General features: G+C 30.1%; 2 protein-coding genes across 3 annotated transcripts; one reads left to right on the top strand and one right to left on the bottom strand.

Annotated features, from left to right (window-relative positions):
* The first annotated feature begins 2,418 nt into the window (after positions 1-2,418).
* Positions 2,419-4,268, top strand: LOC100166013 (electron transfer flavoprotein beta subunit lysine methyltransferase). The gene is made up of 3 exons (XM_001950788.5): positions 2,419-2,932; positions 3,015-3,145; positions 3,203-4,268. Exons 1-3 carry the CDS (start codon positions 2,688-2,690, stop codon positions 3,538-3,540), a joined length of 714 nt encoding a protein of 237 aa, XP_001950823.1. The 5' UTR covers positions 2,419-2,687; the 3' UTR covers positions 3,541-4,268.
* On the bottom strand, positions 4,164-9,127 carry LOC100163974 (splicing factor 45). 2 transcript variants are annotated; one of them, XM_001950893.5, is made up of 9 exons: positions 8,734-9,127; positions 7,636-7,767; positions 7,336-7,461; positions 7,108-7,213; positions 6,949-7,036; positions 6,619-6,886; positions 4,904-5,131; positions 4,627-4,816; positions 4,164-4,561 (listed from the first exon to the last, which is right to left on the bottom strand). In XM_001950893.5, the coding sequence occupies exons 2-9, from the start codon at positions 7,744-7,746 to the stop codon at positions 4,464-4,466; spliced, it is 1,215 nt and encodes a 404-aa protein (XP_001950928.1). In that variant the 5' UTR covers positions 7,747-7,767; positions 8,734-9,127; the 3' UTR covers positions 4,164-4,463. The 2 variants fall into 2 exon arrangements, with proteins under 2 accessions (XP_001950928.1, XP_008187044.1); XM_008188822.3 differs by lacking the exon at positions 8,734-9,127 and having other exon boundaries at positions 7,636-8,369.
* Between the last annotated feature and the right edge of the window lie 2,403 nt (positions 9,128-11,530).

Below are 11,530 nucleotides of genomic sequence, written 5' to 3' on the forward strand. Positions count from 1 at the left end.
AATTTTGAAATACACTTGAAGACCATATTTTTGAATTCTTGAGATTTTTGTACCACTCCTGTTTTTTAAATAGACGCTCCTTTTTATTTTTAATTATTCAACAGATATTTTTTAAGAAATTCAATGTACCTGCCTAAATCAAAATTTGAACGAGTAGTTTTTGAGTTATATCACTGTGTACTAAGGGTCATATATATATATATATGGCTATGGTAATGGGTTAAGTAGAGCTTAGATTGTTTAAAAATGTTAGTTATTAACTTATTACCATTGGTCTATCAATATAAATAATTTGTTAAAATTATCCATGTATAAAAAACATTGCAACTAATATTACATACATAAAACCATTTTTAAGGATTATTATCCTTGGTAATTTTTATAACTCAGAAACTATTTTGGTAAAAAGGGGGTTCTCAATTGGAAAATAGAAGTTTGTATCACCACAGGAGTAAGGACACTCCTTTAGTAATACAAAAATATTATAAAATTGGAAATGTGGTTTTTAGGTATACTTAAAAATTCTGAAAATCAAAATTTGAACAAATAATTAAAGAAAAAACTGGGGTAAGTATGCTTAAAAATCACTCTGTATATTTTATATAAATATTGTGATACTTTGGTATGTTACTGAGTTAAATTCAGGGCCGTCGTTAAGGGTAGGCAGTACTGGCATTTGCCTAGGGGCTCGCGCTTGTAGGGGCCTCGCAATTTACACTTAAATTTGATACCAAAATATTGTTCAAAATTATTAAATTTTTTAGTTTTGTATTAATATTATTTATTTAATCGAATGATTAGGTATACAATGTATAGGTACATATTTTGTATTTTGTATGGTGACAAATATTATGCTGTTGAGTTTTAATTTATATTGGGTATTGTAGTTTAGTTTAAATTTAGTACAATACCACCAGTACCTAAACATTATTTTTAGTATATTATTGTCATTGTAGACATCTTGTAGCTCACACTCTTACCTGTGGCACGTCAAGGATTAAGATAACATAATAATATTAATTATTATCGCTATTAATGACTAACCAGTACGGCTATAGGCCAAGTTTTTTTCTTTTAAATCTATAGATACATGAAATAAGATGTCCTGACTAACTGACTGATTTACCATACCTAATCAACTTTGCGTAACTACCTGTAGGATTTAATTGTACAGAGATATATTAAGTATAATTATTACACATTATTGGTCATATAGACGTAGGTAAGCCAGAGGGCTATAATATGTTCCCTAAATCTTAAACGCTATCCACGCTTTTGATTTTCATAGTATTATTACTATTATTGATGGGAAATCATAATGGTTTTATTCTACAATAAATTATGGGGCCTCGCATTTCACAATTTAGATATTGCCTAAAGCCTCGCAAATCGTATCGACGGCCCTGAGTTCAGTGATGTGGGTTACTCCCGTAATGTTCTTTGCAACAGTTATTAGCGAATCTAGATAACGGGAACGGCAAAAACAGTGCGTTATGGAATATTTGATAGACACATTCAACAAAATAATGAAAAGTTACGATGGACTTACAAGATTTTTTTAATATAGGACCTTATAGTGGTTAAGTACTTATCAAATTATTGTGTTATGCATAATTCGTACCTACTGATAAATATAAAGATTAAAGGTATATATATTTTATATCTTTAATATTGTATGTTGCTATTGTTGCTATTCAGTGTTAAAATAAGTAAGCCTAAAAAACTAATAATTGGAAATTGATATATATCAATATAATATTATATCCATAAAAAAATACTTAACAAAAAGTGGACACTAAACGATATAGGTACTTTACATAATAAACGCCTATAAAAACGTAATCATACCTCAACTATTTATACGAGTTTGTTGAGTTGATCTTATTTCTTATGTGGTAGCATAGATTAATGAAACAGTGGTAACTGGTAGTATCTATGTAGACAAGTACCTATAGTGTAGGCTGTAGCTATTGTACTGTACCACACTACCACAGAATTATTTTGACTGTTCTATTGTTATTTACGATTATAATTTATAACCAGTTGTAAGTTAATTATTATTCAGGTTAGACTCCACAGCCTCCACTAGCCACTAATACACTACCTATTCCGGTCTCCAATCGGCAATCTTCATGGTTTGTACTTACTAAAAACTAAAAAATTATGGTATTATTTTTTGTTGTTTTTTTCGATTTTATTACAATTTTTGTTTCAAATTCTCATCAAGATCCCGGCAATGAAAATTCAATATACGTCATAGGTATTTGTCACAGTAATAATAATATTATGTTTACTCTTTAGACTAAAGACTTAAGTGGCGCCATAAATTTGAAATTGCGTGGCATACTAAACTTTTTCACAAGAGAACGGAAGTACGGCACCGTCCTCTGACCAAAACCGGTCGCCACCGCGCATCCCCCACCAACTATCCGTTGTAAGCGTTATCACGTGGTCTCGACATACCAATCGAATCATTTTACAATTTTACTTGCGCGAAACGGTCCAGTTATCTAATCTCTTGTGAAAAAGAGAATAGGTAGAAGTACAAATTCCGGTCACAGTCTGTTAATCAACAAAATGTTGATATGCATACTTCATATGGGAATGATTATTTAGCTATTTTAGCATTTAGGTAGATCATGAATGACAAATGAATCACCTTTGAACTTAATATATTTTTTTTAAAAATGAGGTGTCGATCTATCATAGACTCAATGAAAACGATTTCCAAAAACTATTGTACCCATAGTGAGCAATATTATGCTAAACAAATAAAAAATGCAACTGTTGTGTGTACAAACCACTTGACTCCAGAAATAAAATTACATTTAATTACTGAACAGTGCCAACTATGGCATTCACCTGCCAATGAATGCCAGTTTAATGATCCTTTCTGGGCATTTTATTGGCCTGGTGGCCAAGCTATTTCCAGGTAAAACAAATTATGAAGAATTATAATTTATATTAATATTATGCAATATGCTTTACCCAATATTTCTCTATTTTGTTTTTAGGTTTATACTAGATAACAGCAAGTATGTGAACAACAAAACAATATTGGATATCGGTAGTGGTAGTGCTGCATGCAGCCTTGCATCGGCTATAGCGGGTGCCAGTCAAGTTACGGCTAATGACATAGATCCTGGTACAATCATTTTAATTTTATTTTTTCTCGTGCAATTTATTTTTTGGTTTTATACAGTTGCATGTGTAGCAGCAAAACTAAATGCTCAGTTAAACAACATCAACATTCACGTATTGTCTAAGAACATTTTGTTCAATGATTGTTCACAATGGGAAGTCATCATTGTTGGAGATATGTTTTATTCACAAGATATGGCTGATGTACTGTGGAAATGGCTGGACGCACTGTGTAACAGAGGGAAAACTATACTGATTGGTGATCCGGGTAGACATTGTTTTAAGCCTGTACACCATATACAGGAGCGTTTAAAAAAACTTAAAGAATACAAATTAACAGAAAATTGTTGTTTGGAAAATCGAGGTTTTTCGACTGCATCTGTTTGGATTTTAGAATAAAATTATTAGGTATATATATTTTTTATAAGGGAAATATACAGTGTACAAATTGGCACAATAAACATATGTGATGACTGTTAAGTAATTTTTTTACACAAATTATTTGATTAAAAAGTCACCCAATACTATTGGGCCAATAGTAACACTTAAATTTGAAGGTAGGTCGAATGGCTTAGAGCAAAATATCTCTGCACTATCTCATTTTTAAGTCCCCGGTGAGTGAGTTTTCAGGTTGAGTAATATACAGCAAATTCTTCTTTAATAGTTTTGATGAGTAAGCCACTGTGAAAAGTTAGATTTGAAATGTAAGATGTAGCATTAGTGATTTAGCGTAGTGTGATATTCTAATAATTTTGGATTTTGTTTTTTAGCTATACCCCACACAGTTGTAGAGCATAAGTTCAAATCGGTTTAAGTAGAGACTTATGTATAAAAAGTTTGGTTTTTAAACTTGGAAATTTGTTTTAATAATAAAGTGTTAAGTATACGAGAACGAGAGTTTAGAGTTGATATCTTGACCTTGTGTGTTAGTTCTATGTTAATCTCTTATCTAGTACAAGGCTCAAATATTTAATGGTATTGGATGAAGATAGGTATGTTATCCACCAAAAGAGTATATTGTATAGATTTTTTGTGGTTTAATTTTATTCTCCATTTAGAGTACCATACAGAAAAAAGATTCAATTGAGGTTGTAAGTTGACCATAGCTATAAGAGGACTATCATGAATTCATGAGATCATCAATATAATCGGCAACAAGGGTGTCTTGCAATACAGGTTGATCTGAGGCATACATATTATTAGGTATATTAATATAAAAAACCTAATCTATTATATACAGAAAAATATTGTTAAAAATTTGTCCAATTATATTAAAATTATTATACAATGCAATTATTGTTTATATTATTAAATAGTTTGTTTTAATCGAGGAGCTGATAGCTATTTAATTTTTCTGCACTATAAAATCCAGCTTTTACTTGTCTACCACCAAAAAATCTACCGTTTAGGTCTACAACAGCTGCAATAAAAAAAAATTTTAATTTAATTATTAAATATACATATATATATTTACATAGATGTTACCTTTGATTGCTGATTCTATACGTTTAAATTCCACAAATATCCGTACAGCTTCTTCATGATCAACATTTGGAACTTCGTATATAACTACTTTGTTGACATCACCATATTTAGTGTTGCATTCATCCTTTACTTCAGGTTCAAGATCTTGATCAACCTCACCAGGTCCAACCATATTTCGTAGTAGTACTACCTATTTTTATTTAATTAGTACCGGTTTAAACAGTACATGTCTAATTTAAAAATAGCAAAAAAAAAAAAAACTATTAAATAGTATTACCTTTGATTGTTCTTTCATTATTTCTGTGATACTTTGTAGAGGTTTAGGAGGTGGTGGAGCAGGCGCTACAAAATCATCTTGTATCACAGCAGCCATAGGAGTCATAGGTGGTGGTGAAACGTTACCACCTGGTTTCTCATGAATAATCCTGCCACCTCTTTTACTTGTTTTTTCTACTTGTAAAGCCACTGAAATACCTTGTTCTTTCTTCCCCAATCCTTGTCCCTCCTAGACAATAACCAAAAAATATTTCCAGTAATTAATAGGTATGTTACTTTATAATATATATTATCAATCAATACTAGAGGTAGCTCGTACTATGGTGCAGGAATAGGCGAACCACTCAACAAACATTAGCCAGGGTATTTCAGAGCTCAATAAATTTTTGCACTAAACTTATTTTTATTGTGCCACGCGCCCACATCATATTGACCAGTCTTGTAAAAAATACTTTTGAAAAAGTATTAAGATAAAAACTAATACTAGTATTTGAATAAAAAAGTATTAAAAATACTTTTAAAATACTATAATAAAAATGTATTTTACGAATACTCACAAAGTATTTGAAGACAAATACAAGTATTTTTTTAATTTTATGCTTTATAATATTTATATTATATTATAAATCAGTATAGATATCTATTATGTTACTACTTACCATAGATTTTAACAATTACTATTAACATGTCTGTCGTCTGACTATTTAGAGATAAATACATGTTCACATGTCTCATTCTACTTTTAGATATATTTCAACTAATATTGATTAAATTTTAACGAAAAAAAATAAAATAAAAAGTGGTATTAAATATTAATATGGAACTATTTTAAAATTATTAGATTTTCAGTTTTCTTAAGAAAATCCAATACAGAAACCATATAAAATTTGATGTGGTATTTTTTTAATTTTAAACATTGTTATTACCTACTTTTACTATACCTACAAAAACATAAGATTAGTTTTCAACAAAAACAATATTAATTTTATTGATGTCAATTTTTTTGTGAAAAACTATAAATTAAAATTAATAAAATGGACTTTATGGTATTTTAATACAAGTATTTAAATTTTGTTAAAAATACTTAAAAAAATACATTAAAAAAATTGTATTTAGAATACCATATAAATACTTCAAAAAGTATTTAAATACTTGTATTCGAATACTTTGCAAGACAATCATCAAAAACCACAACTTGCCAAATATCGTAAAATAATATACACCATATTTTATTTTTCTCAATTTATTTTTATTTTACCTTTCTAAAGGTTTAAATCAAATAAATAAAGGTATATTATTTTTGATATATAACTATAAAAGTTGTTTTTTTTTGACACCCTACATATCATAAAAATGTTTGCCTTTCACCTTATAAAAACCCCATGATGAGTCGCCATTGACCAATTTAAGGTACTGATAAAAAAACTTTGAATTATAGGTTTATACTATCTTTGGTTATATGACTGCATCCTACATTTAGGGCTGTTCTTACAATGTCCAGTTAAAGTTAACAGACACTTAACTGGCCGAATTCTGTCGGTAAAAAAATCTGTTATCAGTCGGTTAGCGTTAATCCACACTTTACCGGACATTGTAAGAATGGCCCTTAATTTACTACTTTTATCAGTGGTTTACATATAATTTTTAACTCATATGTGACAAAAAAAATAACAATTGAAGTGTAATTGTTGGTATCAAGTGATAAGATTGTATTACCTTAAAACCATATTTGGCCATTATTTTAGCAGCAACACCCATGCCCATGCCAATTCCAGAAGACTGTTGAGGTCCAGGTGATGATACAAATGATTCCTGCAATGATGGTGGTGGAGCGATCGCAGCACCAGGGATTCTACTCATGGGTTTTGGTTCATCTTCTTCGCTATCACTATCTTTACGTCCACCAAATCCGGTAAATCCTGTTTTGCGTCTTTCTTCCGTGCTGGGTGTAAAGCCAGCTGGTAAATCCATCATATTGTAACCACTAAAGTTAAAATCAATTAGAATTCATACTAATTGTACCCTATGGATAGTTATATAGCTTACGGGTCTCTATTTTTATTTCGCTCTTCTCTTCGTTTTCGTCTTTCATCATCTTCTTTTTCTTTTTCTTTATCTCGCATGTCTCTTAAATCTAATTATTAATACATTTAAAATGTATTTCATTTATTAAAACCTTAGCATGATTCTATAAATTAAGCTTACCTCTAACAACTCTTTCGTAATCGTTGGGAATCATGGGGTCATATTCATTGCCATCAAAAGTCCAATCCATAGGTGGAAATGACGGACGTTGTGGTTTTTTTCCTTCCTATTGGTGTTTTTTGCATCAATATATACATTATGACATGATTTGATGATAAATAGTATATTTATAGGTAGTAGGTAACATATATATATATATATTTATTTATTTAAATATATTTTTATTACTCGGGCCATGGGAAAAATTGTAAAGCCAAGTCCTGGGTCAAACATGGATTCGTCATCATCTTTTTTCTTTAAATCAATTACTGGTGCTAAAACTGATGTGGATTTACGAGTTGCTTCTCTTCTTGGCTACAAGAAAAATATAATAAAATTAAAAATTAAAAATTAAAATATCCTTTCTTAAACAGTAGAATTTTAAATATTCTATTGAATAAAACAAATTTGTTTAAGTTTAAACTGATAACATTTTTTTATTTAACCATTTTTAGAGAAGGTAAAATTTAAATTAAACTATTCACAGACCTGAGTTAGAGCTGCTTTTTTCAACTGCATTTGCGACTGGAAGAGCTTCATGCCCGAAGACCAGCCGTCAGATTTTTGTTTAACGACATCGAAATCGTCGTACAAAGACATTATTGACTTTTCGTCAGTTAGCTAATTTTAAACAAAAAATTACGTGTTCAATTGAGACTTGAGAACAATTATTTACACAAAAAAAGAAACACAAAAGTAAACATAAAACAATAACTACCTATATTTTAAATACTAAATGGTAATCATTTATTATTCAATATTATTGTAAATTGTTGCAATCACAAAATACAGCAGCATGATAAAACAATTTGTTTGGCTTATCATGTACAGCAATTATTTTGTTGTACACATAGATAATACCGTCGATAATATTCATAGATAATACCAATGAATAATATTAATAATTATTATAAGTTCAAAATAATAAATATTATACACAATTAATATAATTGGTTATTAATTATTATGCACATATAAATCTTCAAATAGAATCTTTTACACAATACACATCTGAGATGTGACATCTCGTAAGTTCCATGACATTTTCCTTTGAAGAACGATATGGGTACCTATCCTAGAACAGAGTACATTTTCAATAAAATATCGTCGAATTATCCCTTAAAAAGACATGGTAAATCTCATAAATACTTAAACACGTCCAATTAAACTCTTGATATTTCCCTTTAATGCAAGATATATTCTAGAAAAGTTTAATCTCTTATATATTACAAGACAATTCTTAATAAATCTATGATATTTTTCATTATAAGATTGATATTTCACAGAAAAGCATAAAACTCCAATAAACCCTGTTAATAACATTTTTTGTTCTTTTGTCAAAAAGCTTGAGAATTCAATTCAAATGTTCACAGTGAGATTTTTACACAGGTTGAAAAAAAACCGAAAGTATAATATTATAATATCTACCAGAATACACACAATACACACACAATTTCCACAAGCCACAAAAATTAATTTAAACAAACGTGTCGACACGTTATTTATTAATAATATTATCAAATAAAAATCTAATAAAAATCAAATATAATATAACATTATTCATGTAAAGGTATATTTCTACTTTACCGGGCACCCTTTTTATTGCGTTATTTTTTGAAACATGTAGTTAAATACGCTGAAAACGATGGCGAAGTCCGAATTTGGCGCACGGACTTAGTTTTGAAGTTATGGCCTAATGCAGTGGTTCTCAACCTTTTTTGTACGACGACACCTTAATTTAGATCCATAAAAATGGCGACACACTTAAAAAAAAATTTATGGATTTTTGAAAAAGTAAAAATTACAAATCTATGTAAATTAATACATTTAGGTTCATGTTAGCATTTTATTTGAAAAAAAAAAACAAATTTTTTAAATTTACATAACTAAAATATAAACAATTTAAATTAGGTATTAAAAAAATATTATTATAATATTATATTATAGTTTATAATGGAAATTAGTGCGATACTTGTGATTGGCGAATTGAACATAGGTATTCGATTCGTGGGCGAATTGTTGACATACTTACGCGTAATTCACTTTAAATATCTTTAAGCGTTGACCTTTTTAGAATAGTGAGAACGTGCTTATTTACGTACCTACCTATACACATAATGCCAATTTACTATTTATCAGTTATGAGATTACATCGAAATCATTACGAGGTAAGAATATCTTCATAATTGTTTTTCTTATCTCTGGGTTTTACTATTTCATCATAATGCTGAAATAATATCATATTTACTATGCCAAATGAAATTACATGTAATATATTAATATATAAATAATATAATATTTTGGCGACACACACCACGGTAATACGCGAGACACTAGTGTGTCGCGACACACCGGTTGAGAGCCACGGGCCTAATGAAGTTCACTATTTCGGAGCGCAGCGAAAACGTCTAATCACTGTACGCATGTACGCTATACTACGACATAACAGATTTAAATTGCTTAATAATTTTTGTGCCGACACACGCGTAATCACTGCAACTTTGATCTTCCATAACTTTTGAACGGTAAGTTTCCGGGAAATTTTTCAAACAGTTTTGAATTCAGCATAAAAAACCACGTATTTTGAAAAAAAAAATTGAAAAAAAATGGGTGTCCGGTAAAGTATATTTGTTCCGAAATCGCAAAATAGTGATCTTCATTAGCCCATAACTTCAAAACCAAGTCCACGCTCCAAATTCTGACTTCACCATCGTTTTCAGCGTACTTAACTACATAAGTTAAAAAAAAAAATTGCTAAAAAAGGTGCCCGGTAAAGTAGAAAAGTTCCCATGTACCTAAATTACAGCAGCATAGCATATCATTATTTATAATTATTAGCACTGAAAATGATTTTTTGTCACGTTTGCACCGAAAGTTTGGTTTTCGACCACGATTGAAGCGTTGGAAAGCAACCTTTTTCTGTCCAGCGGGCGGAAAAGAGGAAATCCCCAAAGTGCCTGGTGGAAAATAGGAAATCCCCAAAAGTGCCGGGCGGAAAAGAGGAAATCCCCAAAAGTGCTGGCCACCGGGCGCGTATCCCCTGCACAACCAGTAACTAAAATGTATACCTACCACGGTCCTTACATAACATAAGCTTTTGGTTACATCTTAAATTTATAGTATAACCTCCTTGCACGACGCATAAACATATTTTGTAGAAAACTCTATAATTGTTGCATAGATCCCTGCATAACCTTTTCCATGAACGCAGGGGCATGACAAAAAATAGTATGTGTGGCTCGCGCGGGAAGACCATTTCCCGCCCTTCCCACACAATATACTATTACATTCATACGATATGACATTATTTGGTATGATGCGTTCCCCATTCATTTTCATATTTTATGATAACTTTCAATCGATTCGATACCGTGATTTTCTGTTTTCGTCTAACACACGCGTGACATAGTATTTTAGACGTGTTTTTTGCCAAACATACCAATTGATCTAATGAAGCGATATCTGAAAACAGATTTGAATTCTTCATCGAGTTTACTTGAAAATGACTTTCCCACAAAAAATTTTCCGTGAATCAAAAAAGGATACCTTCTTGTTTTGTATTTTATTTCATATACATTTTATGATTAAGTTTTAATGTAATCTGGAACGACCGAATACTGAGAAGTTTCTGAAATTTAACAAGTTAAAAAACTATGCTAAAATTAAATAAGAAAATATTAATTTTTTTAAACTGTTTAATAGTAATTTGGTTTTCTATTAACATAACAACTTATTACTTCTTAAAATATTCATTGAAACAAATTAGATTTTTAGATCCAGTTTTATTGAAAAACTTTTTTATAATGTTAACATAATCTATCAAGTTATCAACTAAATATTTATTTATTTATTATTGTTAGGTACCTATTAATAACCTAGCTAGTGGCTACCAACGATTATTTCAAATACAAATAAGTATTCCGTCATCCTTGATCTAATAATAGATAAAAAAAAATAAAATAATAGGTGAAATAAGATGGTATATAGGTATAAAAATATGTAATACGATTTTTTTTAACAAAACCGGGGTGGCAGAGAAATTGTGCTGTGAGTGCGGTGTATAGGTGTATGTAGTAGGTTTCGAGTGTAACTCTTCGTTAAATAAGGTAGGGCACTGTAATATTGATGTTTTACATGTTATTGAAAAATAAATGTATAAACTGGTCAAACATAGCAATTTTGTTTTTAGGGTTCCGTACTGTAAAACGGGACCCTATTCCTAAGGCTCCGCTGTCCGTCCGTCCGTCCGTCTGTCACCAGAACGATGTCACCAACAAGATGAATCATGAAAGTTAGAAAGTTGAAATTTTCACAGATTATGTATTTCTGTTGCCGGTATAACAACAAATACTAAAAATCATAGAATATATAATATAAGCAGTGC

The sequence above is a fragment of the Acyrthosiphon pisum genome, chromosome A1 (assembly GCF_005508785.2).
Source record: "Acyrthosiphon pisum isolate AL4f chromosome A1, pea_aphid_22Mar2018_4r6ur, whole genome shotgun sequence".
In the NCBI taxonomy this organism is placed as follows: domain Eukaryota; kingdom Metazoa; phylum Arthropoda; class Insecta; order Hemiptera; family Aphididae; genus Acyrthosiphon; species Acyrthosiphon pisum.

Bases quoted from the DNA above. Each gene is read 5' to 3' on its own strand.
- LOC100166013 (XM_001950788.5), top strand. From the start codon at position 2,688: ATGAGGTGTCGATCTATCATAGACTCAATGAAAACGATTTCCAAAAAC. The intron at 2,933-3,014 runs GTAAAACAAATT...TTTTGTTTTTAG, and splicing joins GGTGGCCAAGCTATTTCCAG to GTTTATACTAGATAACAGCA. The intron at 3,146-3,202 runs GTACAATCATTT...GGTTTTATACAG, and splicing joins GGCTAATGACATAGATCCTG to TTGCATGTGTAGCAGCAAAA.
- LOC100163974 (XM_001950893.5), bottom strand. From the start codon at position 7,746: ATGTCTTTGTACGACGATTTCGATGTCGTTAAACAAAAATCTGACGGC. The intron at 7,037-7,107 runs GTAAGCTTAATT...ATTAATAATTAG, and splicing joins TTACGAAAGAGTTGTTAGAG to ATTTAAGAGACATGCGAGAT. The intron at 6,887-6,948 runs GTAAGCTATATA...TTTTAACTTTAG, and splicing joins CGAAATAAAAATAGAGACCC to TGGTTACAATATGATGGATT.